Source organism: Mangifera indica, unplaced genomic scaffold (genome assembly GCF_011075055.1).
Source record: "Mangifera indica cultivar Alphonso unplaced genomic scaffold, CATAS_Mindica_2.1 Un_0080, whole genome shotgun sequence".
Classification (NCBI taxonomy): domain Eukaryota; kingdom Viridiplantae; phylum Streptophyta; class Magnoliopsida; order Sapindales; family Anacardiaceae; genus Mangifera; species Mangifera indica.
Genome location: NW_025401172.1, coordinates 41,043 through 68,487, shown reverse-complemented (window position 1 = coordinate 68,487; position 27,445 = coordinate 41,043). Strand labels below are relative to the sequence as shown.

Genomic DNA, 27,445 nt, shown 5'->3' with positions numbered 1-27,445 from the left:
TTTCGGAGGGAAAACCTAACAAATATACTTGGTTATTGGACCTCATCAAAGATCTAATAAACCTTAAGACCCACCATAATATCCTATATCCATATTAATATTGAGTTTATCTCGATTTTATTAAATCAAAATTATAATTAATGTTATCACACATTAGAAAGATTTATAACATACATTGAATCAGGAAACAGAGCATGTGTTTTATTATGAAAGAACAGAGATTGAAATAGAAATACAAACTCCACCCAATTTGATGTCACAAACTGAAACAAGCCCAAGTATAATGCAATGTATCATTGATAGAAATGGTTAATTAATCCTCATTCTCTACTTGGGAGCAAGTCTGGACTTAATTTTCTCAACTTGCTTGGTGCCAATTTGGAAAGCCTTGGTCAAGACATTGTCAGGCACTGTTGGCTGTGCAGTAAACAATGTGAGAGCAATGGATTGAGTACCTGGAAACTGGCTGTTAAAAGCAGCAATAACAGCAGCAGACACATCTCCATTGTTCTTCTGAAAATGCACCAGCCCTCTTGGAAACACAAAAGTTTCACCCTTCTTGATGACCTTTGTGAAGAGCTTGTTGGCAGTTGTTATGAAGCCAACGGTGAGTTCACCCTTCAGGACAAACACCATTTCGGTGGCGCGAGGATGAGTGTGAGGTGGGTTAAGGCCACCTGGGGCATAGTCAATGCGGGAAAGTGAGACACCAAGAGTGTTTAGACCTGGGATTTTCTGAACATTGGCTGCTGTCGCAAGGGAACCCAAGCTGTTGTTTGTGCTTCCTGGGTTGGCCAAAATGTCTGAGAAGAAATCTTCTTCTGTTGGATTTTCCTTGCAGGGGAATCCATTGACTTTCGTAGCTGTTGATATTCGTCAATTCAGGAAAAAGAAACAACAAAAAGAGAGATTATATCTACCACCTACAATGAAATTACTGAAAGCTAAAAGAAGAAGTGATTTTGAGAGGTCCCAATTGTAATATGGAGCTAAGGAGCAAGTGAGGTCAATGAAAATTATGAACATGAAGAACACAAATCAAGTAAGAAGAACAAGAAGTTTACCGGAATTGAGGTCGGCGACGCAAATATCTTGAAGCAAATCAGGATCTGCAACAGTGATTGACAAGGCCACAGCAAAAGTCAAGACAAAGAGAGTCACAAGAGCAGCAGCCATATCTCTTTTGTGCTTGGTAGCAGTTCCTATAAATTATTGTTGTTGATACAGGAGAAAGAAAAAGAGAAGCAATCAAGATAAGAGTAAAAGAAAAGTTGGATTGAAAATTGAAGAATGAAAGAAAAAGGATGACAGCGTGACGCATATATAGTGACAGACAGACAAGTAATGGGATGATAATATTGAATAATATTCTGTTTGAAGAGGAAAGTCAGGGTGAATACTGGCAAGAACATGGTGTCCTATTCGTAAAGAAAAGTCAGAACAAAAGGAAAGGCTGACGCTGTTACTTGCCACCTATTTTGGGCTTGGTTGGCTCTGATTTGGTGTGCTTTTATTAAGCTTGCATGTAGGGAGGGATGATCCCCTTCTTATTTTTTTGGTACTACTCTACAGGTACGTGGGGTGTCATTGCTTCTACTTTGTTCCTTAAAAGAATGTGTTTTACGTTGCTTTGCTTTAATTCGGCCCTTGCCTTTTACGGAATGCGATGTGTAGTCACATTTCACCTCCATGTTCGTATTAAATTTGAGAGTTATATAATTTCCCATCCAAGGTTTGACTTTAAAACAATTTTTCACATATAAGATAAACTAATCTACTTTTTTACATGTTTGAAAACTTGTAATTTAATCCCCGCAATTCAAATTTTAAAACTTTAGCTATTACGAAAGTCACTGATCCGAACCCAAATTCACTACAAACTACGAATGCCACACATCCAAACCCAAACTCATCACAAACTTAATAGAACCTAAACCCAAATTCACCACCACAAACTTAATAGAATGGCAAAATTTGCTTAAAAAAGAGAGTGAAAGTGAAAGGGGAAGAAAAGTTTTGATGACAAATATGATATGCAAAGGGATAATTTGGAATTCTATTGATTTGGGATAAGACGATAATAATGTAAAGTGAAATAATTAAGGGTGACATAATATTCTAACTTTATGACATTTTTGTGTAAATCAATTTTTTAACTCTTATGTTAAGAGAAATGTTGTAAATACTTGGTCATTATCTACATTTATTCTATCAAAATATTTTCAAATATATTATTTCTTAGGTTTAAATATATTTTTCCCTTTTTATATTATTGTATATTGATTTATATTTTCTTATATAAGATATATAATAAGTATAAATTCATATATTATTCAGATAGGTGAATATACTAGAAATATAAGTTCTTCATATTTTGATATATTCAAGTTACCGATCAATGAATAATATATATATATATATATATATATATATATATATATATATATATATATATATATATATATATATATAGAGGTGCCAATAGGGTCTATGGGTCAGGTCAGATCTAAGGTTTACAAAATAACAGACCTTATAAATAGATTAACCCATAGAAAGTATAAGATCTATGACCCGACTCTATATATAGGGTTAAGTCAGCTCATTAATTTTAATACAGAAATAATTTTTTATATTATAATCATTATTTAATTAATTAATTTTTTAAATAATTAGGAAAACATAAATAGGATAGGTTGGGCCAACCCATGAGCCTTGTGTCTAGGTTGACCGTTCCAATTGTGGGTCAGGCCAGGTCATTTTCCCGTGCTTCATGCTGAGAAGTGAGTCAACTTGACCCATGCGACATCTGAGGAGTTTTATTTGATAACTTTTGTATAATGGACAAGTCATTTGGTTACAAAATCAGAGTGATTTTGTGTTGTGTTGGAAGAGTTGGTGTTAGCGTGCATAGAGGAATATGGCTTGACGTGCTAGTAAATTTGGAAGAGACTTGGGATTTGGATATGATAATTTAATTTATACTCCAAGAGCATCTTAAATTAATTACACAAATTGATAATCATGAAATAGGGTTTTCATATGCTTAAAGTTTGGATTAAGAGCAAAATCTATCGGACGAAGTTTTCTATCCATCTAGGATTTTTCTTGGTAATAAGAAACCTTATCCAAATTGGAGTATCATTTTAAAGATCGAATCAATTTTATCAAATAAAATAAACTCTAAGTGTAATGATTGACTTTACAACTACTGAACTCATCGAAAGAGACTTTTAACTTATAATTTTTTATATATAAAATCTCTTCTTTTATCATTTAAATTATCTATCTAAGATTTATTATTGCCGTATCTTTAGAGTAGGTTTGCTGTTGCAAGCAGAAAGGCGGAATAGAAGGTCAATTAATCAAGTACATGTCTTTGAAACATTAGACAATTAACTGAAATTTGTCCATTAGACAATTGTTTCAACTTTCAAGGAACGGCTAAGAGTGAGTGTCGTGCACCCTTCAGCTTTGAAGGAATTGGTAACTTGCTCTTTTTTTGTTATTCATGATTGATTTGAAGTCTGCATTTATAGATAAATCTGAACATATTTATCCAATAACATTCGGATTTTTATATCTAATAAAAATATGTGTATTTAAAATAATATATATTAAAAATAAAATAATATTTAATTATATTATTAATATATTAGTATTTATTCTGAAAGCACATATGTCCACAAAATATATGCAAACACAACTAATTAGATCCAGGAAATATATTATTTGAAGCCACACAAATATATTCATAAAAATAAAAAATATATATGTATGTTTGTTATAAATGGTGATTTTCTACCACGTAAAAGAAAATGTGGACAATAGCATTAAATGAAGATGGGCGTTGGACCTTGGGCGGTGGACTTTGAACTGCAACATTTACCGCTTGGCAGCACATCTACTTCACCTTGGGCAGTAGAATAGGCTATATATAGGGAAGAGGACTATCCCCACCTAAGTTTTAGCGCAATCTCAAAAATATACTTACACTTGATAAAAAACTTAAACACTCACATATCTCTAAACAACCGTTAAATTTTCTATTAAATATAAGAGTAAAATCATTATTTTATAGTTTATATTCAAATTATATAATTTTATCGAATTTTCCTACTCCGATTTTAAAAATTAACTTTTACCCCATACCTAAACTTTGAAAAGTGATTTTTATCCATCTAAATCCCTAATTTTTTTCACTCTCCCTACGCCCACCAGCGACGACATGGTTAGAGAGAGAGTGACGAACGTCGTCCAAATATGGACGATGCTTGACGACACTTGTCGTCTAAAATAGACAAAGAAGGGCATCCAGATCTGGACAACGAAGTGCGTCTAGATCTAGACTATGCTCGTCCTCCAGATCTAGATGATGGTCATCCTCTTTGGATGACGATCGTTGTCCAAAGGTTGATCTTTGGACGAAAACTCTTCCACTGTCAGTTGGCCATCGCTAGAGAAAGTGACTGGATTTTAGAAGAAAAAAGTGAATCTTTTAAAACTTAATTCAAGAAAAAAATATTAGTTTTTCAAATTAAAAGAACAAAATGAGATAAAATTTAATTATTTTAATATTATTGATAAAATAACGAATTTGTTTTCTTTATGCTTTAGTGGGTTATCTATGCGTTCTTTAGGATCCAGTGGATAAAACAGCCAACAATATGGGCTCATGCCTTTGAGCTCAAAGGGCTTTCCTAGTCTCAAATTGGACAAAATCCAAAACATTTGGGTCCAACATGCCCCAAGCCAGTCTTGATACATACAAGGAATCTAAAACCTTATCCTTACCAAATTATTTGTACCATGTTCATATAATTCTAGTTTGATTGGTCACTTAAACAAGTTAGAACAAATTAAAGACTGGTTTCTGAGGAGGTTTGGACTTCCATGCATATGACCTAATAGTATTTTCTTAATTAATTTAATAGCGTTTGGATAACTGATTTTCATTCATTTCATCATCAACTACTGAAGATTATATTGCCGCCCGCAAACTCAGTCTCAAACAGGACACTCAACAGCTAGCTCCCCAGGCAAACTATGACTGATTTTCTACAAATTCTTTTACTTCAATTCTACCTATATATCGCCATAGGTTCTTGCATTCAGAAGAGAAGCAATCTGTTTCAGAGAGCTGCCATGAAGGTAATGTTACATTTCATGCATCTTCAGTTTCCTTTAAGGTCAAAGGACTTACTCCCACCCAAAGTATCTTGCTTTCTCAAGTTCCTATTTTTTAACTATGAAAATCTCAAACACCTATCTATGAGGGGTTAAGTTTATTAGTTTCAAGAGTAAAATCATCATTTTATCTGTAATATTAAAAATAAATTAAAATTTAATCTCCTCTTTTCCAAAACCTTAAAAACTAAAAGTTTATCTCTTAGGTCAAGTTTAAAAAAATGACATTTCACCCCCAAGGTTTAGTTTTCAATTCCCGACACCATCGCCAACGAGAAGATTCCTCGATACATCATCATGCTTTGGTGGTCTCTTTCCCCTCCTTTAGAATGTCGATCGAAAAAGATCTCATCTTTGTCTCACCAGTTTCATTCGACATCGATTGGGTGTTCAACTGAGAGGAGAGAGATTGTAAAGAGAGAGAAAATTTTGGGAGGGAGAGGCTGCCTACAATGACGTTGGAGTTTGAAAACTAAACTCTATGGGGAATGTCATTTTTTAAAACTTGGTCTATGGGGAAAATGATTAGTTTTTAAGGTTCAGGGAGAAAAGAAATAAAATTTTAAGGGGTTAGAATTCCATTAATTTTAACCGCCTATAGGTCGGTAAATAGAATTTTCAAAGTTAAGGGGTAGAAACTTGAGATAAGAAGATACTTTTGATGGGAAATAGTCCTTTAGCCTTCCTTTAATTATCATGTATGCAATCTTTGATGGTTTCATGCTGCATGAATTTACTTCAGAAAATAGTGATTAAGTCAGGTTGAATTGACTGACGATATTACAAATAATAAAATTATGTGCATAATTTTTATATACAATTTTATGCATAAATAATGATATATTATTATGTGATTGAGTATTGTTTTATCTTTAATTTTCAATTGTTTAATTACATGATAACACATAATTATTTATGAACATAATATTATTCTATTACAAATACCTAAGTTGTTTGATAGATATAGACAAAAAAAGACGGTGTTGGATGTATTGAAATTTGAAACTTGTTAATATTTGTTTATTGAAAATTGCCTTGAGATACGGAGTTTTAGAATCGGATTAAACTGATCAGTTCAATCAGTTAAACTCTGTATTAGTCTATAATTTGATCTGGTTTTATAATCTGATCCGTTTTATATACAAATATTGACTTGTTTGAAATTCGGTTAAATTTGATAAACTGTTTGAATCAGAAAAAACTATTTAAAACCAACAATTTGTAATTAGTTTTTTTCTTTATTTGTGTAATATAGTGTTAATTATTTAATTAACATATTTGAAATTATATTTTATATGTTTTATGTTTAAAAAATATGATAAATGTTTAATATAATTCAAGAAATATATAATAATTTGGTAATACGTTAAATCGATTGATTATCCGGTTGAATTGATTAAACTACAAACCAGTAAGATGATTGGTTCAATCAATACTCTAATTTTAAAGATATTGCCTGAGATTAGTCCCAATTCTACATATTTACCTATGATTCTATGAAGATGCTTCACTTATGGAACAAATGGTGAATCATACCATAAGTTTCTCAATTGTACCTTTCTTTATATTATATTTTCAGTAAAACTATGTGTACCAATTTCAAAATAACAAATTTGATATATGATATGTCTAGAGACGAAGACATTGAGGAGGGCCATCGAAAGGAGGCTGGGTAAGAGAAGAAGAGACGTTGCCTAAAGGTCACCAGAGGGGAAGAAACGTTACTGGAAAATTGAATATGAAAACTTGGAAACCCTAGGGGGAAAATGCTATTTTTGAAAACTTGGGTTATGAGAAAATTGTTAGTTTTTAGGATTTAAGAGATGAAATGATATAACTAACCAACTCAATTAATTTTAACCACTTATGAGTGGGTAATAAGATTTTTAAAATTAATGGAAGGAAACTTAAGAAAACAACATACTTTGGGTGGAAAATAGTCCTTTGGCCCTTTTAAAAACCAATAAGTTGTCCAAACCTAAATTTCAATCTGTTAGTAAAATCTAAATACCTATCCGTGGAAACCTAAAAGTATCATTGAGAAATTTTAGAGTTTCTCTTTCTATGGCAATTTTCCCCCATATATTTTCCCCTCTCACGCTGCCACCCTTCATTTTTGTAACTTCCACAATTGTCTATTCTCCACAGACTGTTGATCTCTCTGCAACTAGCATCATTTGTCTCTAATTGTCCTCTTTGTCTAAGACCAAGCTGACTTCAACCTAGTTATCTTCTCCAACGGTCGAGCTCTTGTTTGGCGTAGTCACACACATCAACATTTGTCCCTTTTCTTTGACTTGAATGATGACTTTTTTCTCCGATTTTAATCAACAAAGATTCTTTGTCGTCGACAAAGACTTCATCTTCATCTCTAGTCAGAGACAAAGATGTCGTTTTCGTTGAGACAAAGATGTCGTCTTCGTTGAGACAAAGACGCCGTCTTCGTCAACGACAACGTCAAGGAGGACTGTCAGAAGGAGGTCACACTAGAGAGGAAGAAACGTCTCCTGGAGGTTGCCAGTGAGGAAGAAAAGTCGTTAAAAAATTGAATCTGAAAACTTGGAAACCCTAGAGGGGAAAATGTTGTTTTTGAAAACTCGAATTGAGAAAAAATTGTTAGTTTTTAAGGTTTACGGGAGAAAATGATATAACTAACGGACTCAATTAATTTTAACCGTCTATGGGTGAGTAAATAGGATTTTAAAAGTTAATGGGGGGGGGGAAAACTTAAGAAAGTAGCATACTTTAGGTAGAAAATAGTCATTTGGCCCTTTTAAAAACCAGTAGGCTGTCCAAACCTAAACTCCAATCTATTAGTAAAATCTAAAAACCTATTTGTGGAAACTTAAAAGTATCATTGAGAAATTTTAGGGTTTCTCTTTCTATGGTATTTTACAATGTACCCTCACATATTTTCCCCTCTCATGCTGCCACCCCTTACTTTTGCAACTTCCATAATTGCCTATTCTCCATAGACTGTCGATCTCTCTCCACCCAGCATTGTTTGTCTCCAATTGTCCTCTTTGTCTGAGACCGAGCCGACTTCAGCCCAATTATCTTCTGTGACAGTCGAGCTCTTGTCTAGCGAAGTCACACGCATTAGCACCTATCTCTCTTCTTCGACTTGAATGATGATTTTCTTCTCTGATTTTAATCAATTTTTAGTATGAAGGTGAAGGGTTCTTTGGGACTAAATTGATCGAGACCGATAGATGAACGGAGAAGAAGCCCTTCGTCTGAAAATCAAAACCAAGATTGGGACTGAAAAATGAAGAAGAAGAAACCGAGATCGAGACCAAATTTGTCATTGTGTGTCATCAGGAGTGACAAAGAGCATCGAAGAAAGAAGTTTGTCGTCCGCGATAGAAAAAGAATGCTAGCTATCAATTAGAAAGGGCATTAGAGAAAATAGAAAGAAAATATAAACCTTGGTAGAAAAATATGAGTTTTAAAAATTTTGAACTGATAAAATTATAATTTTTATAAATTAATGAAGAAAAATAAAATAAAATATTAATATTTTTATATAGATTTTTAAATAACATCTTTTTCTTTCATACTGTAAAAGAATATTTTAAAATGTGCTTCTAGTTTTGATGATTTGGATTATACATCTAAGATGTTTGAAGAATGTCCTATGAGGCTATACTTGGTCAGATCGCGGAGATGTTTAAGGGTGTTTTCTTATTTATTCAGAATATTACGTGTTAGACAACTGGAATCCTAAAACGCTTTAGTTATTGAAAATTTGAATGAAAAAACAGGACCCAGAGTTTTTCTTATTGTTACTTATGAGATCTTAAGAGAGCTGAGTTGTGGATCTCACTTTGATAGGCCATGTTGGTAGCCACTGGGGGTTTTGCCGATCTCTGCTGACTCTCTGCTGACTGGGTATTTGGTTTCTTGCCTCGAGTTTCTGGAGAGTAAGAGAGTGAAGACGGTTGAGGAAACGAAAGTTTTTATGGGTTTGATTTGTTAGAGGCAGAAAAGACACCATTTGAGTATTTTTGTCCTTCAAAAAAAAAAAAAAGTTGGCTGCTTTCGCTCAAAAGTCAACTATATGCACTGGTTATTCTAATGCGTATATTTCAAAGCTCTTCTAGGTGTGTAAAACGGGCATGAGTGAATCGAAGATGAAGAAGAAGAATCACTGTGGTTCAATCAGAGGAGAACTCTATTTTCTCCTAGCATACGCAGCAGTCTTCTATTTTTTTGTCATTCGTCGCTCTCTTCAAATCTCTACTGGTATTCCATTTCTTCATCTATGTTTAAAATTTAACTACTAATAAACGATTCTCAGTTCTCAATTCGTTATTATCTCTCTCTGTCTCAGATCACTATAAAAAACTCTACGCATTACGTCCCGGCTGGCTCTCTAATTTTCTCAATGTAATTTACCTAGCCCCCTTTCGACTATCACTACATAGAAGTAATTAATTATTTTTTATTGACTGTTCTCTTCTACTTTGTTTTAGGATGTCTCTGATGCTCAATGGAGAAATTTTCGTTCTAATATACCTATTCTTTCTGTGGTTTTTGGAGTTTTCGCCACATTGGCCAATTCCCTTAGAGCTATTTTTCATTTTAGAGCCAAGGGGATGTCAATTCTCTGGCTTTTCCTTTCTTTAGTTTACCTATTCTATCTACATGGAGCTTGGTATGCCTTTTTGTCACACTCTTTATATTTTGTTTAATCTTGGGATTTCACTAAACTTCTTGTTCAATCTTTTTGCAGTGTTATATTTATTCTCTCTATTGCCTCCCTTAATTTTCTTCTGGTCAAGGTATGTTTGCTACTCCATAAAATTTCCATCTGTCACAGTTGTAGATTTCCCACCAGAGATTTTTTGTCGTTGACATATTTAACTATATTTGCCTTTTTGCAGGTTTTTGCCCGAACAAACTACTTCCCATTTCTACTTTGGGGCTTCAACATATTTTTCCTAATATGTAATCGTGTTTATGAAGGATATTCATTGTCATTATTGGGGTGCGTTGTGTATGATACATTAGTAATTGCTTGTTCTTTCATGTAGTAGTTGCATTTCTTGTTTAACACAAGACATTATCGTCCTTCTAACTTTGTTTATGTTTTCTGTCCTGCTTAGGCAACGATGGTCATATTTGGACAACTTTCGGGGGACCTTTAGATGGCATATTTGCTTTAACTTTGGTATGTTCTTGATTCTATTCATTTTTGTCTTTCTTTTCGCTGTGAGTTTTCTTCATATCCTTTAGTTGAGTGTCATATGCTCTAATCTTCACAATTAATGGACTACTGTCCTCCATAGGGTGCTTTGCCTATTGTTAGATTAGAGCCAACTGGGTTCTTTAGCCACATAAATTTTATAGGCAATTACAGAACTTTGATAGTTGGATAGACTACTGTTAGTAATTTAGCTGGTAGTGTTTCTTGGGGTTTACAAGTGACCTTGTAATTGATTGCCTCTCACACCTGGTTAGGAGTCTGGTTAATCTTCATATGGAGAAAAGAAATAGAGCTTTGAGTTTTGAATAGAAGTTATTCTTGCAGAATGGAATTGTAGTTTGGAAATCTTACATATGATATTTTATTTGTTTATTGAGTGTTCTTTTTAGGCAGGTTTCTTATTTAGATTAATTGTTTCAGTTATTTTGCGCATGATAAGTTTTGGATATGATTACTATGTGGCCCATCAGGATTCTCGATTTGATCACAAGGTATTTGTTTCACAGAGACTTTGGTACTGCCAATAATTTATGCATATTACTGTTTGTGGGATTTTTTTTTTCTGTTTGTTTTCAGCTCTACTTGGGTTTTGCTACCATGTCTATAAGGAAAAATAAAATTGCAAATTTGGTAGCAATGAACTAGGGCTTGAATTGTGATTCTACTATGAAATATTCTGCACACATTCATTTGCCTTGAATTTTCTGTATTGAAACAACATTGTGTGCCTGTTCCTCAAGAGTGGACACTATGTATTCTTGTGCACCATTATATTGAACATTGATCCAGAAATTTCAGGGTTTCTAAATTGCAAATTGATTTTCCTTTTTTTTTTATTGAGAGTTTATGTTTGCCTGTACTCAAACAGTTGAGGGAAACAATTATTTTAACCAATCAGAAGCAAAATTTTTCTGATATTTTTTCATACTGCTCCAACGTCTGCAGAAGCATGTCCAACGTTGCCAAAATTGTAAATTCGGAGAAAGCTGCTTGGAAGTTCTACAGGTTAGCAGCTACTTAGACAGAGCCATTGTACTAGTGTTCTTGCTGCATCCTTGTTGCTGCTATCTTCTGTACTAATAGGATTTGGTGTTCATGAATTTATTTTTACACACAGGAAAGAAGTATCATTGAAAGTTTCACCTTTAGTATATACATCTGTTATTTGGTATATGCACCTCTTTACATTGCTGGGCCTATTATAAGCTTCAATGCGTTTGCTTCACAGGTCGATGACTCTTATCCTGATACTATGTTTTCATTGCTTTCTTTTTCCTTATGTTAATATTCCAATTGTATATAAAGCTCTGAACCATTCTCTGGACGAAGTGGTTTTAGTGGTACGCTCTGTAGTTGTACTTAGTCATTGGCCTCATTTCTTACTCTGACCATAGAGTTCCAGTTGTTTCAGGAGTCATTAATGGTCTGAGTTAGAGAAACAATCAAACAGTTAAAAGCATTTATCTGGACAATATTTTGATCTTTGAAGAATGTTTGTAGTGGAAGGTCCAAAAGACATTAAATAAGCAATTCCAGTAAATACCAACATTAAGGCCAACATGCACAAGTGGTTTAGATTGTGGGATCATGCAACTATTAGGAGTGTGTAACTTATTCATGTTATTGGCCACAGTTGTCTGCAAGTTAGAGGATAAATAATTATAAATTACAGACAATTAATATGCTATATATGATTTTCTATTGAACAACACTATGGCTGTACACATATATATATATTTCCCAAAAAACTTTGTCCATCCTGGTACCTTTTCATGGATTCTCATTGTGTTTTCTTCCTGCAATGATTTTGCAGTTAGATGTGCCTCAAAGCAACTACCCAAGAAGAGATGTGGTTTGGTACGGGTTACGTTGGGTATTTAGTCTTTTTCTAATGGAACTAATGACACATCTGTTCTATTACAATGCTTTTGCAATCAGGTAAGCTTGGAAAGGATGAATCTTATGTCAGGAATGTTGCAATCATGTTTTGTTGATGAATAATTAATTTTATTTCTGCAACACCAGTGGCATTTGGAAACTATTATCTCCTTTGGATGTTTTCATAATTGGATATGGGGTAAGACATGATCTTGATTCTTTTTATTCTTTTTCCAGTTGGATTATAGGCATCTTAGATTTAAATATGAATCATCTTGAAATATGTTCTTTTGATATCAAAGATATTGTTTCTATGTATAAGTTATCTGAGCATTGCAACAGGAGGTGTAACTTCTGCTGTGATGAGCAATCAAACTCCCTATGAGTGTTTATTGAAGTGAGGAAAGAGCTCATGTATTATGTGGCTGAAACAAGTCCAGAAGATTTATTTTATTGGCTAAAATATGTTATACAATCAATTAGTACCCTTGGGAATGACCTAATTGATCTAGTTTTGATTATAATTTGTTTCTTTTATTACTGTACAATTAGAAGCATTCAAAAAATGTGTATAGAAAGAAATAATTAATGAGAGAATAGAATTTGTTCTGCGTTACAGTTAATGGTTAAAGATGCTGTAAAGTTTAGGCTCACTTGTACCTTATTATTATCTGTATTGCCTCTTTAATTTGTTAGATGGTAAGCAGTTCTTGGAATGATCATATTGATCTTATGCATTTGCCATATGCTATTACAGGTCTTAAACTTCATGTGGTTAAAGTTTTTTCTGATCTGGCGCTATTTTCGCTTCTGGTCACTGGTATATTTTGTTTGAAATTGTACTTTTCCCTTAAATCTTATTTATTCTTAACTGTTGCTTAAATATAGTTTCTTCTTATGTAGTCTAGTCCTTGAACAGATTTATTTTCTGGTCAATCATAACTTGTGGTTGACTTTTATCATTATTGCTTGTATACAGATGGAGAAAGCTTATTTCTTACATTAATGTCATTGTAGATATGTGGCATCAAAACATGGGAGAATATGCCAAGGTGTCTTAATAATTGCCACAGCTTGGAAACATTTTGGAAAAATTGGCATGCTTCCTTCAACAAATGGCTTGTGAGGTACATCTTTCAACTCTTCATCTGGTCTTTTCCGGCACTCTGGTTGATTCTGAAACGTATAACTGAAAATGGCTATAATCATAGGTACATGTATATTCCTCTTGGGGGTTCTCGAAGAAAACTTTTGAATGTTTGGCCTATATTCACGTTTGTTGCTTTATGGCATGATCTAGAGTGGTATTTCTTTTTTCCATCATATTCTTTTTGTTACTTCATCTGTCAGTTTGCAGTGTGATATGCTAGTAAAAATTGTTCCCCTTTACTGAAATCCTGTTCTCTTGTTTTAGGAAGCTTCTTTCATGGGCATGGTTAACTTGCTTTTTCTTTATTCCAGAAATGACAGTGAAATCAGCAATGACTACATTTCAGGTGATCTTTCCCTGAATTCTTAATTTTGTACTTCTCATACTTGTATGAGTTAAAGAGTAAACAGCTTGGGTTCAGATTTACCCTCTCCAAAGGGGCTGTTTTGAGTTCAACAAACACTGCATTGGTTGTCCTAGCCTATATGCTGTTGGGTCGATCTTTGGGTACTAATGAATTGAACAAAGTTAACTATGTTCACTTTTATACATTTATTTTAGAAGGTTTATGGCTTGCTTCATAGCATTTGAAGTTTGATTGTCACTGTATATGCTGTTGTCAGGCTGAGAGTGCTTTTGGGGAATTCATTTTCCGAGAACTCAGTGCACTTGCTGGTGCCATCACAATCACTTGTCTCATGGTTTGTTCTCAACTGCATTAAAGCTAGAGTAAAGTTAAAGTTATTATTTTAATGTACAGTTTATAACTTTCTCTTTTAAGAACTCAAGATTTTCATTTGTGGTGTCATTTTATTCTTCTAATCTTCTGAGAATTCACACTGGTTGGTTCAGGGTCTTAATTTATCTATGCACCCCTAAATTACCACATTTTTAATTTGTCTAGGAATTTTATAAAAAGTTATTGCATCTCTAGGCTCTGTAGAACTTGTTATAAGCTTCATTTATGCAGATTGCGAACCTTGTTGGTTATGTTATTGGACCATCAGGCCTTAATTGGTTGATGTCTCAATTTCTTACAAGAGAAGGTAAGTTGATGCCTACGACCTTGTTTTTGCTGCTTCAGGGCCATGTAGCTTGCACTATTTGATGCTATATTTCATGTTACAGGATTGCCTGTATTGGTTGGCATGTTTATAACCTTCTATGTTGGGACAAAGGTAAGTGGAATCAGATGGTTAAAGTATTCTAATGATTTTGGAGTATATATTAGCATTACAATAAAACTATGTACAGAACTTTTGATACATAATTTAAGTACACAAATAATGTGTCATCATGTGATTGGATGATTTTGAATTAAAGATAAAGTAACACTAATCATATAATGATGCATCATCTATGTACCTAAATTATGTACCAAAAGTGTGTATACATAGCATTGCTCATTAGCATTAACTAGGAATCTTTTCACAATTTAAGGTTCTGATTGCCATTAACTTCTCCTCAAATGAAATCTTATTGTGCAGCTGATGTTCCACATCCAAGATGCCAAGCTAGGGCAGCAGTAAACCTAGTGCCTGATTGATGTTTATTTCTTGGCGTATGTTCCCTGAGCTGTTAATTTGTAGAAATAGGAATGCAGATTTTGAATTGTTATTTGCATATTCATTTTGAGGACTTGGGATTTGCTCAATAAATTTTTCGATGACAACCATACTTCACATTGGCTAGTAGTAACAAAATTTCATTTTATACTTGAATTGTATAAGGTAAAATGATGGGGAAATATCTTTTGCAGATTGCTATTTTAGTTGTTCCTCTTCACATTTGCATTCATGAAACATTTATGTATGTTCTCCTGGGCAGCCTTAAGTAAATTTCTTGTAATTATGTGCCTCAATCAATAGTTACATACATATACATCTTCACATCCTTTTTATTGTCAAGTCTTGTGCTACAAATCACAAGTCCATTCTCCTAAATGTTTACCTTCAGTTCAAAATTACCTAATCATATGTTGTCATATTAAGTTATAAGGGCAACTTAATAAATTAAACACAAGATAAGGATGAAATGTGTTAGGTTGTTTTCTTTGGGTGAACAAAGACTACCTACTTTTTGAGTTTTTGGTCGTTGCTCTTGTAGTAAGTTGCTTCTCTTGATGTTGCTTTGTGATTTTGGTCAAAAAAGAGTTTTATTGTATAATAATTATCACCTAGTTCTTGGAGTGCAAGTTGAATTTTAAAAAAACTTTTAACTTTTTTGAAAGGATGGATGACATGTGGAAATTCAAAATCTTTGATCATATATTATGGCAAGTGATGCTTTGCCAAGTGCAGTTATGTGGTGCATTGATTATGCCGTTTTGCATGACCATGAACTTTAATCATGCACGTTTTGTTTGCATCCTAGGATGCTAAACATGTTTCTTAGGGATGATCACAACCGCTTCTCATTATGTCTCGATTTGGCTACAAATGAGAACATTAACTCTCAATTTCTTCACGTCCTCAAAGTTCTTGAGTCTTCATTTCTTGGGTCTTTGACAGTCTAAGCTCTAGAGGTCTACTTTTGGTGGTCAATTGGAGAGTTATGTATATCAGGTTGTGAGACAGTGAGTTATCAAGCACTAAGAGATCTTCGTTACACGAAAACCCTAGAATAACAACAATGGTAAGTTATAATTAAAATGGAAACAAAATAAAAATGATGGAAACTTACTTTTTCTTAATTTTTTTTTTCTGTCAAAACCAAAATTACATGCTTAAACCTTCGATTTTAAAGCTATTATTTGTAGCAACCAAAAGATAATTGTTTATGAAGCATTTAAAAAAACTTATTTTCATTTACAATTTGAAAAATATAATATTTGACTCATTCTTGGTAGTACTTATATATCTACTTTTTGAACTCTGAAATTGTAAATTTGGTATGGTTGGATTGTTTGTTAGTTATGCACACTTTTAAGCTTGGATGACGTCGATTGATGTCGAAAATAACTTAACTTTATCGGGAAGATAAAACTGACTTTATCTTTATCAGGGAAGATGAAGACAAGATCCAACGAAGATGAGAGATCTCATCTTCGTTGGGAAGACGATGTTTCGTCTTTCGTGACGAAACATCATCTCCTGCTAGGTTTAAGACCATCGGCCAGGGGAAAAGATAGTGAGAGAGTGACCGTCGAAGGAAGAGAAATGAGATATCGCCAGATAAGCGACCAAACCTTGGGGCGGGGGGGTGGTGGAGGGATATCATTTTTTAAAACTTAACCTATGAGAGAAATTGTTAATTTTTAGGGTTTGAAGAAGAGGGGGGGGGGGGGGATAAAATTTTAAGGAGTTAAAGTTTCGTTAATTTTAACCGCTTATGGATGAGTAAATGAAAATTTCAAGGTTAAGAGATAAGAATTTAAGATACGAGGATATTTTGAGTTAGAAATAGTCATTTGGCCTTCACACAAGCTCAAAGTATGTCCGACAAGGAATTGTTAACAGAGTAGAAACTGTTGCTTGCGTTAGATTTTGCATCAAGAGATTCACTTTAGATGTTCCAATCGAAGTGGTTGTTGGTCAGACCACAAGTATGTCATCTGTTTCCCGGTATCTAGTGTGGTGAAAATTAGAACCATTGATGGTGTGTGGCAAGTCTGGACTTTGCCCTGTATTCTTCTTTCTTTCAAGCCTACCTGTTGTTGAAATGAGGGCGAGTCAATTTAATCGAGGAGCTGAATATCTGAGTTCATATGTGTTTTCACCAATGGTCTCAGACATTAGCAAAGTCCATCTCTCAAGTAATGATACTGAATTCTGTCTCTAACAATTATACATCGTTTGAATGCTTTTGTAACAAATTTTGTAAATGAATGGCAATCTCTAAATACTTTCAGATTCTTGACCATTTGGAGGTCTGTCCCTTCTGGAGTCTCACTATGAATGCACTTGATGTTTCCAAACAATCTTCTTCAAAGGAGAATCCAGACAAGGCAAAAAGAGATTCCTCTTCGACAGAACCTACAGAGCAAGGCCAATGGATTACTTCTTACAATTTTAAATAAAATCATTTCTATATCTGGAAATGATTTGTTATAGACAACAAATCTATGCACTCTCTGACCAACTTCAATTCATCTCCAACAAGGTGTGGTTTTGATTCCCGGTCTTTCTTTTAATTTCCTTATCCTTGTTAACTCTTTTTGTGTCTTTGGAAGCAGCATTTATTGTGGCAAGTAGCACATAATCCTCTGCTGTGGACCAGATTCCTCATGGCAATTTCTGCCATTTCAACATTTTGATGCATTTTGCAAGAACCAAGCAAGGTACACAAGACCGGATCATCCTTGAAAGTTAGAAGGACAACTATTAATAACTTCAAGTGCCTTTTCAAGCATCCCGGCTTCCCCATACAGATTCACCATGCATCCATTAGTGCTTAATTCCAGGATTCAAATTGAACTTGGAGATCATCATGTGAAAATACTCAACACCTTCTTCAACTAGCCCTTGGTGACTACAGCCACACAATAAACGAAGAAAAGTAATGGAGTTCGGCCAAAACCCCACAAATAACATATGCCTAAAGAAGGCAATAGCTGCATCACCATGACCATGAACTCCATAGCCAACAAAGTTCCAAGTGAACAGAACCCTCTTATAAATCCCCACATTTTGCATACTTATCTATAAGAGCATTCCCAACAAAAAAAATTCCCCAACACCCTCATCTCTGAGACAATACTACGCAAACAAGCTTCCATGTCAAAAGCACTCACATGAGCACAAGAAGAAAGCAAGCCAACAAGTGTGAAACCATCGAGACCCACTTCTCATTTCTCATTCTTTCATAATCCGCCAGTGCTTTAACATGAAAACCCCCTTGAGAGTAGCAAGAAATCATGCAATTCCAAGAAACCAAATCTCTATTGGACATTTTATCAAAAACCAACCTTGCAGTTTCAGCCAATCCATCAGCAGCATAACACCGCAGAAGGCTGACTCAAATAACAGCACATCTCAAACCACATCTTATTACAGAGCCATGAAGCTCTAGGCAATTATTTAAAGCCTTAACTCGCTCACAAGCCTTGAGCATGAATGAGAAAGTGAAAGTATCAGGGTGGGACAGAGACCAAAATCATGAAATTGTCATAAAAAATTGGCTTGAGGAGAAGGGCTCTGAGCAAATCCTCTAACGAATGTATTCCAAGCTTGTTTTTGTGGCTTTTGGTTTGGATTTGGTTGGAAAGAAGTTGAGCTTAGGAAAGAAAGCCTGAGATGGAGATGGCACAAAAGTTCAGAAGTTTGTTGGAAATGGCAGGATGGTGTTGAAGACTATTAACGATGACGTGTGTGGAATTTTTTTTTAAGCCTTTGAAGGCTGTTGCATCCTTGCAAGAGAGTTAAAGTTGAAGCACAAAGTAGTACATATGGGAAGCAACATAGATATTTAGATTAAATCTTACATTAACATCCTCAAGTCTGCCTCAGAATGTTTCAACTCGTAAGAACACAACCAATTAATCTGACTAATTTTTCTATTCCACCATAACTGCTAGAAACCAATGTGTGTAGCTCTGGCCATCTACATTTAAGTTATATGCAAAAAATAAAAAATTATAAAAAAAAAACCTATTTCTTCTTCTTACCACCACCACCAGCCTTGGACTTTTTGTTAGCCGTTTCTTTAGGAGTATTCCCCAGTGTTTTCTGCCATCAAGTTGAGAAAACAAACACTATACTTGAGAGAGTGCTTCTCAGTAAGGTATTCAATATCCAAGCTTGAACACAAGATATTAAGGATATTAAAAACTAAAGTCTAGTTTGCTTGGACTTAAATTATGTGCCTTTGGAAACCCCCACTCTCACCTTCTTCAGTTGATCTACAGATACATTATTGGTAAATTAAGGGAGTTGATTACCATAACCAATTATGGAATATTAGAAGATTAACTTCCGTGCATAAAGGCTTTTAGGACAAAATCACTATAACCATCTTTACTCAATTTGTTATACTCAACTAATTCACTACTTCAAATCTACGATGTCAAACACCAGTTATAATTAAGAAAAGAAAGAATAAATTAAACTGGAAAAGGAAAAATAATCTGGTGGCTTGTCTTCAAAATGATAAATCACCGAAACAATTGTTACACCTAAATACATGAGCAGCTTATATGATATGGTCCAATTTTCTCATTATACCATAGCAATGATAAAAACCCCGATTTTGCTGAATGAATTAAGGGTAAGAAAGATAAAGTGCAAATAAGATCAGGAGGTTCAACAAGCTTCATAGGGTAGTGCTTTGAGCCCAGGGCTACAGATGGCAGCCTAGGGCTGCCAATGAACTAAGGATTGAACCACAAATTTTGGATCGTGTCATTAAGGGTACCAAGAAATTATGGAACCAAATAAGGTCTACACATAGAATACCCAACAGCAAAGATCAAGCTTGGAAGAAGGGTAATCTTTCTACCATTGTGTCATTAAGTTACACTACAGAAAAAGAGATCTTATACATATAGGCATTAGTTTGCATGAGAATTCAAATCAAAAGGCAGTGGGCGAAAAGTTATAGGTCATGATTAAGATTAGCAAGATTAGCACACAACTACTTTATATGATCCATTAAAAGTTTATCTTCAATTAACCCCAAAATGCATCACACAAAAAAATAGGCAGTCAGATCTTAATGCTAATGAAGCATACATTCTGTCTTCTGGCAGCATACATGTTAGCAACTGGTTTAAAAAATTATTCCAGCCTGTAACATGAAAAAAAAAAAAAAAGGAATGGTCGGCAAAAGAGAAAACTTTATTCAAACATAATTATTGAAGCAATACTTACCAGCCCTGTGATGACTTGTTCTTGGCTGACTTAATTTTTCCTATGGCCTAATATACAAAAAAAAAATTCAAAAATTGATTTAAAATAAATATTATTTCTTGACATGCTAAATAAATATAACCTCATGGAAAGTGTAGGAGAGAACTTTGCCATAACACTTAGAAGACAGACCTTTGTCACTCTATCACTGTTGAATCCATTTTCATTCACCAGAAAGGTAATCAATCCCTGAGAAGAAAGAAAATACAAAGCAACAACTTTAACATACTAAAAGGTCAAAAAGCAAGCATAATTCAACATATATGTCTAAGTTGGGCTATCATTCACCTCTTCATCTGGAGGAGTCCACTTAAGATCAAGTTGCTCTACATCAGTCAAGACTTCTGGTTCCTTAAACAGCCGACGAGTCTCTTGATATGGCCAATCTTCTGGTATTTGGTATCTGGATAAAAAAATAAGTTGAATGAATTTGAAGCAGATAGAAAGCATAAAAAATGTTCACCTCTCAAACAAATGAGTACATATACAGACTGATCAACCCGCATACCCTAAAAACTTAAAACTCCTTATGAGTTAATAATCCACTAAATTTATTATCAAAAAACAAAACAGTTATCACAGTAAATGTATCTTTTTTTAAGATAGGAATTTAGAATCAGTACTAATTATATGAGAAAGAGTAGACAGTTTCATAAAACAAGGACAACTCACACAAGGACAGCCTGCATTGAAAAGGATACAGAAAATATACACATGATATTGTAGGCAATAATGTGTACTAATCATGGCCAAATTTTATAATTCCCAAAATTGGAAATTAAACAAAAACCAGCAGCAATGGAAGAATTTATGGAAACTGATTTCAAACTAGTCATTTTGCTTGAAATTAGGCAGAGTGATCCTGTCTCATAATCTAAATGATAATCCAGACATGAATGAAAAAGAATGAGTTCTCCAACAATACTGCAGCCTCTTTCACCTTTTTCAAGAATTTGATCAGCAAGTTACAACAATCAAACTTCCAATTCATAACTTAAAACAATTTGATCATGCATTAGAAAACCGTTTCACACTGTATAAGCGGAAAAGAATAGCAATCATGTAATTACTTTCAAGCTGAAAGAAGTAATTACCTATCTTTATTTATATTCTCTAGTATATTCTCTATTAAGCCATGTTGACGAATGAGCTTTAGAGCAGTCTGTCCACCAATACCTGTAGCAAATGTGTATTATGACAAAAAAATTTAAGATGGAATTATTGAACCTTTAGACAATTATTGTCACAAAAAACAAAGTCCACTTTAAAATCCAAGTACCTCGAATGCTATCACAATAATCACAACCAGAAAGGATACTCAAGTCAATAAATTGCTCCATGGTAAGATTCAGTTCTTCCAAAATCTGATACAAAATAATCAAATAGAACAGTTAAGTAATTACTCGAGTAACCACATCAGTGTTCAATGTCCAATGGACCTTTGCAACTTCAAACTCGATGACAGGGACTTTTCTTGAGCTAGGATCCATCAAATGACGAAGAAATCTAGGAGCACCGAAAGTTAGGGTATCCATATCTTCAGAAGCAACAGCATAAACCTGATATATACCAGAGTTTACATCAAATAATTAGCAATATCTACAAAAGGCAGTAATGCTGTCATTCAAAGATTTTGCAGGGTCATCACACATTTATGAGAAACTGATATACTGTTAAATGATATAGAGAATAAATTAAATGCATATTAAATGCCACATAAAGCTTAGTGAAACCATCTTATTTCATGAATTGTGCACACATTACCAAACAAAATAGCTAATTGTCAAACTTGAGATACATGCCTTGTCTGATTTACAAAGTGCAGCACATTGGGCCTCTGCTTCAGAAGGAGCCTACAAAAATAAAGCAAAAGTTATAAAATCAAAACCATTTACTTCATAATTGGCAAAAAACAAGTTATTCATAAATAAATCAAGAAAAGAGATATCAAGAAAGTGGAAAAATAAACACATATTCTCAACATAACAAACTCCCCCAAGCAATAAATTGCATATCTAAACTCACCTCAACTACAGGCACTCCCATTAGTCTTAGAAGTCTTTTGCAGTCTTCATTGTGCTGCTTTGTCACCTGCAACAATAGAGAGCATATGGCCTCAAAATCTAGCACAAATGAATATATTCCTCTCTGAACAAAACCTAGACATAAAAGTGAAAAAACAATAGTATGGTAATCATAAATTACCAGAAGCAAGATGTAAGAGCAAAGGACCCACCTTCACAGTCTGTTTACTGAATTTTTCGATGTCGTCTTTATTACCAGCCTGCAATGAGGAAAACTAGAAGTTGTATAATTTATGAGTTACAGGAAACTTCTATAAAAAATTTGGCATATAGAGTTCTTTTGAACAAAACACACATGACCACCCATGTCAAAACTCCTACAGACCCTTGTAAGGGAATACATATTCGTTTTCCTAAAACATGTATATAATATAGACTGTGTTATAAAAAATTTCATATGACACCAAAAATATTATAAATGCAAAAAAATTTTATAGCCATTCTGTCATGGCTTCATATACGAGAGCTATTTGATGGAAATCTCATCACTGTATTGAAACAATGCACTGAAGTCGTGTCAAGAAACCATAATGTGTGACAGATTTTCTTCTTTAAATAATAAAATGAAAAGTAGAAAAGTAACTAGCAGAACAATCACGAGAAATGCAGAACAGAATATTCATATACCGCCACAGCTTCAGCCAAATCTTCAGTAGCATCCGCCCTCTTTGAGTAACTGCATCACAAGCACAGGGTCACAAGTACTATTAATGATGATACACAAGCTTGTGAAATTTGGATTGTATTTTAGGCAAATGATGATAAAGGTTGTACCGCTTTGCAAGCTCTTGTTTTTTCAAATCTGGAGGCTTCCCGTCAAAAACATAGCTGATTACTTAAACAAATCAGATGAGCCAAAGCACAAACATAACCAAATAAAATTCACATAACATTGAATTAAGTACTATCTGAAAGATTTATGTTTGAAAGAGGAAAAAGCAGAGGCAAGAAACACATTACACTGGCTTCATTCCAGCTTCAAGAAGCCTAATTGTACGAGTAAACATGCCTTGTAAGTGACTACAAAACGAACCCAACGAAATCCAATGTCAATATTCACGAACCAGATGAGAAAACTGAACAACAAAAAAAAAAAAAGTTAACTATAACTTGAACTAAATAGTCGCAAATTTTCTAAATCTTACCTAGTAACTTCACCAGCCTTATTAGTTAACGTTTCAGTCCCAGTTCTTCCCACCACAATCTGCTCATTGTTCAACACGCAAAAGCACACAAACCCACACATAAGTTAACCTCCAAAAATGAAAATTGTGTTTTTTTCTCTAAAAAAAGGAAAAAAAAAAGTTCTGGGTTTTCTAATAACTAAGTTTTATGAAAATTTTAAAAAAGAAAGACCAAAAATGTACGAACAAGGAACTGGTAGATGCTCATGCTGGCATCAATGGCAATCTTGCGACCAAAATAGCTGTCAAATTTCTGTTCTTTCATGGCTTTAGGTGCGTTGTCAGCTAACAGTTTTGTTAAACCCTAACACACAACACAGAAAAATACACCTAAATTCACAATAAGTAACGAGAAGAATGAAGAAATAATAGAAATTTCAAAGCAAAGACCAAAAACCTTGATACCCATTTGATCAGTTCAACCAAAAAAAAAAAAAAAACTGCTTCAATTGCCGGTTTGGGTTAACAATAGGCACACTTTTTATCTTCAACTTTCCCGCCTACTTCCGCAGTTCTTTGTGCGTTATGTTCACATACAAAGCCTCAACTGGACACGAGTGCCTTTTTTTTTTTTAGAGTTTTGCCAAAAGACTTATTCCCATCCACGATTCGTTGAAATGACAAAATTCAATCAGTTAAAAATACTTAATTTCCTACCTTCAATAAAATTTACTGTTTAATTTAAGTGTAAAAATATTATTTAATTAAATATATTTAAAAAACTAAAAATTAACTATATTTTTATTTAATTAAAATTTATTATTTAAATTAAGGGTAAAAATTTATTATAGAAAACTAAAAAACTAAAAATTTAAATTAAGGGTAAAAAAGGGAATCAGACTACAGAAAAATAATGAGTCCATCAATTCTTTTATCTCTTCAACAACTAACAATAGAGTAAGGATCACAGAGTACATTCTTTGATCCATTAGATTAATTTTTAATGAATAAACAACACCAAAAGTAAGCTGACTAATTAATGACTTCCTGGAGTAATGGTTACACCGGTGGACAAGGACTTGCCAGCATGAACCAATTATCATATGTTGAGTAGAGCTCTTGAAAGCTACTTGCCATAACACCAAGTAAGCTTTGCTTCATCAGTTTATAAAACAAGATATAAACACTCAACTTCCCACCTTCAGAATTTTCCAAAACTTGTGACTTCTTGTTCACAATTTGTTATTAAAAATGAGTCTCCACAATATGGTAAGTTTCATCATTTTCCATTGCTTCCGGTATTTTCTCTAGCTCTCTCTGATGTGTTGCATGTTTTGGACTGCAGGGGACTAACAATGGAGAAGACGCATTGATCACCAAGCGAAAGGGTGGATTCAAAGCTTGCATGTTTGTTTTTGGTGAGACAATTATGCATGGTTTTATGGCTGTGAATTTAATTGAACTTAACATGTGAGATTAAGTGTTCCATTTTGTTTCAAATTTTGTAGCCTTGACAGCATTGGAGAACATGGGATTTGTAGCCAATTTGATCAGCTTGGGATACTACTTCTTCTCTGTGATGCACTTTGATTCAGCTGGCTCTGCCAACACTCTCACAAACTTTATGGGCTCAATTTTCTTGCTCACTCTTGTTGGTGGCTTCATTTCTGACACCTTCTTAACCAGATTCACCACTGCTTTAATTTTCGGAACAATCGAAATCCTGGTGAGGAAGCATAAAATCCCTATTTATGTACAGTATCAGAAACCTCAAAAATAAAGACTTGCGTTTTGATTTTGGATTATTGTAGGGCTTGGTGTTAGTAACAATTCAAGCTGCCGTAAACAGCTTGCATCCTGTTGATTGTGGCAAGTCAAGTTGTGTGAAAGGTGGTGCAGCAGGGATGCTATATTTCTCTCTGTGCTTGTTAGCATTAGGTACAGGTGGATCCAAAGGATCTGTTCCTCCACATGGTGCTGATCAATTCAACCAAAACGATCCAACAGAAGCAAAATCACTCCCCACCTATTTCAATTGGCTGCTATTCACTACTACAATTGGAGCTGCCTTTGGGGTCACTTTTATTGTGTATGTTAGCACAGAAATAGCATGGTACAAGGGCTTTCTCATAACAACTGTTGCTACATTTGTTGGCTTTATTGTTTTCGTCATTGGAAAGCCTTTCTACCGGTTAAAACTGCCCAGTGGCAGCCCCATTACAAGGGTTTCTCAGGTCCATCCCCACCTCCACCCCCATGAACCATGACCTTCAAGTTTGCACATAAATATATACATATTGAGCCTAAGCATAGTTGAATGTGTAACAGGTTATAGTTGTGGCATTTAAAAACCGAAAGCAGTCACTGCCAGAGAATCCTGAGGAATTGTATGATATCAATGAAAAAGAAAGAGCTGCAACAGAGGAAAGAATCCTACACACCAACCAGTTTAGGTACTGTCTCATTGTTAATAATGTACAGCAAGCTAATTTTTACTTTTCTCAACACACATGATTATGAGTTGGCTTAATGAGACTCATTAGATTCCTATAATAAGGGATGCTTAGCTGTACCTTGATCCACAAGACAAGCCTCATGGAAGCTGCAGAGAAGAGCTGTCCCCTCTCAAAACGTGTATTCCTGTACTTAATAATGCTTAATTAATCCTTGGTCAACCTAAGTTAACAACTAATTAAAGCCTTTAGGTGAAGAATTGACTACTTAATTAAATGATTGATCAGTTAACCAGTACTTACGGATGTGACCTGCACGAATTGACAGCTAGGAAGTATGACATTATAATATTAAACTATACTTTCTAATTAGCTAATTAGCTAATATCAAATACATTAGTTTAATTCTTAGTGTAGTTGACCACTGAGAAAATTTATGACTTTTGAGCTTGAATTAATATGATTAATTGAAACTGCAGATGGCTCGACAAGGCTGCAATTAGGAGCAAAGATTCAGTGCCAGCACCATGGACAGTCTGCACTGTGACTCAAGTTGAAGAAGTGAAAGTTCTAACTAGAATGTTGCCAATTTTAGCTAGTACAATCATAATGAATACTTGTTCAGCACAATTTCAAACATTTTCAGTACAACAAGGCTATCTCATGGATCGCCATCTGGGCAAATTCGAGGTTCCTCCTCCTTCGATCCCAGTGATTCCAATATTATTCATGCTAATTCTGCTTCCTATATATGAATATGCTTTTGTGCCCTTCGCGCGCACGATCACCAAGCATCCCTCAGGCATTACACAGCTGCAACGCGTGGGTGTGGGGCTAGTTCTTTCCATAATTTCAATGGCGGTAGCAGGCATTGTGGAAGTTAAAAGGAGGAACCAGTCCTTCAAAAACCCTTCAAAGCCTATCAGCCTGTTTTGGTTATCATTTCAATATGGGATTTTTGGGATTGCAGACATGTTTACTCTTGTGGGATTGTTGGAATTCTTTTACAAGGAAGCTCCCTCAGGAATGAGATCACTTGCTACAGCATTTACATGGCTGTCACTTTCATTTGGCTACTTTTTGAGCAGTGCATTTGTTAGTATTATAAATGCGGTGACAAAAAGAGTGGCTCCAAGCAAACAAGGATGGCTACATGGAGTCAACATTAACAACAATAATCTCGACTTGTTTTACTGGTTCTTGGCCATTCTTAGTGTGCTAAATTTTGGACTTTATTTGGTGTCAGCCTCATGGTATAAGTACAAATCAGAAGATCCTTCTGTTAATGCTGATGAGTTGATATTAACAAGACCTCCAAATGAGTTGATTCTTACTAAACAAGAAGAAAAGAGTGATGAGGATGGTGAAGAAAAGACAAAGGAAGATTATGAAAAATCTGCTGCAGCTGAAACAACTGAAAATGATAAAGAAAAAGCCAATGATTGGTGAAGTTATAAGAAAGTTTATTGCTGCTTATTACATATGTATGTAACTGAGTGTGGGTGTGAAATTTGTATG

At 34.4% G+C, this 27,445-nt stretch overlaps 4 protein-coding genes and 1 long non-coding RNA gene across 8 annotated transcripts; 3 read left to right on the top strand and 2 right to left on the bottom strand.

Annotated features, from left to right (window-relative positions):
• Window positions 1-175: 175 nt before the first annotated feature.
• Window positions 176-1,300, bottom strand: LOC123207465 (germin-like protein 5-1). The gene is made up of 2 exons (XM_044624879.1): window positions 1,065-1,300; window positions 176-863 (listed from the first exon to the last, which is right to left on the bottom strand). The coding sequence occupies exons 1-2, from the start codon at window positions 1,174-1,176 to the stop codon at window positions 328-330; spliced, it is 648 nt and encodes a 215-aa protein (XP_044480814.1). The 5' UTR covers window positions 1,177-1,300; the 3' UTR covers window positions 176-327.
• A 7,463-nt stretch (window positions 1,301-8,763) lies between these two features.
• LOC123207460 (membrane-bound O-acyltransferase gup1-like) lies at window positions 8,764-15,206 on the top strand. Its single transcript, XM_044624871.1, has 19 exons — window positions 8,764-9,429; window positions 9,518-9,573; window positions 9,660-9,841; window positions 9,920-9,968; window positions 10,071-10,174; window positions 10,293-10,357; window positions 10,814-10,884; window positions 11,339-11,398; window positions 11,511-11,621; window positions 12,207-12,331; window positions 12,419-12,470; window positions 13,029-13,091; window positions 13,289-13,398; window positions 13,483-13,575; window positions 13,686-13,767; window positions 14,045-14,122; window positions 14,392-14,467; window positions 14,550-14,599; window positions 14,909-15,206. Exons 1-19 carry the CDS (start codon window positions 9,303-9,305, stop codon window positions 14,948-14,950), a joined length of 1,596 nt encoding a protein of 531 aa, XP_044480806.1. The 5' UTR covers window positions 8,764-9,302; the 3' UTR covers window positions 14,951-15,206.
• Window positions 15,207-16,764: 1,558 nt separating this feature from the next.
• On the top strand, window positions 16,765-17,553 carry LOC123207463. Its single transcript, XR_006500348.1, has 2 exons — window positions 16,765-17,175; window positions 17,272-17,553. It is a non-coding gene; the product is annotated as an uncharacterized LOC123207463 (long non-coding RNA).
• A 1,253-nt stretch (window positions 17,554-18,806) lies between these two features.
• LOC123207462 (flap endonuclease 1-like) lies at window positions 18,807-24,109 on the bottom strand. 4 transcript variants are annotated; one of them, XM_044624873.1, is made up of 17 exons: window positions 23,932-24,109; window positions 23,722-23,838; window positions 23,496-23,554; window positions 23,311-23,370; window positions 23,125-23,178; window positions 22,978-23,026; window positions 22,503-22,550; window positions 22,292-22,357; window positions 22,069-22,119; window positions 21,706-21,825; window positions 21,546-21,630; window positions 21,361-21,442; window positions 20,555-20,669; window positions 20,399-20,455; window positions 20,228-20,274; window positions 20,090-20,144; window positions 18,807-19,087 (listed from the first exon to the last, which is right to left on the bottom strand). In XM_044624873.1, exons 1-16 carry the CDS (start codon window positions 23,941-23,943, stop codon window positions 20,135-20,137), a joined length of 1,032 nt encoding a protein of 343 aa, XP_044480808.1. In that variant the 5' UTR covers window positions 23,944-24,109; the 3' UTR covers window positions 18,807-19,087; window positions 20,090-20,134. The 4 variants fall into 4 exon arrangements, with proteins under 4 accessions (XP_044480808.1, XP_044480811.1, XP_044480809.1 ...); XM_044624876.1 differs by having other exon boundaries at window positions 23,940-24,109; XM_044624874.1 differs by lacking the exon at window positions 20,090-20,144.
• Window positions 24,110-24,725: 616 nt separating this feature from the next.
• LOC123207468 (protein NRT1/ PTR FAMILY 4.5-like) lies at window positions 24,726-27,445 on the top strand. Its single transcript, XM_044624931.1, has 6 exons — window positions 24,726-24,743; window positions 24,820-24,892; window positions 24,983-25,200; window positions 25,286-25,708; window positions 25,803-25,927; window positions 26,407-27,445. Exons 1-6 carry the CDS (start codon window positions 24,726-24,728, stop codon window positions 27,374-27,376), a joined length of 1,827 nt encoding a protein of 608 aa, XP_044480866.1. The 3' UTR covers window positions 27,377-27,445.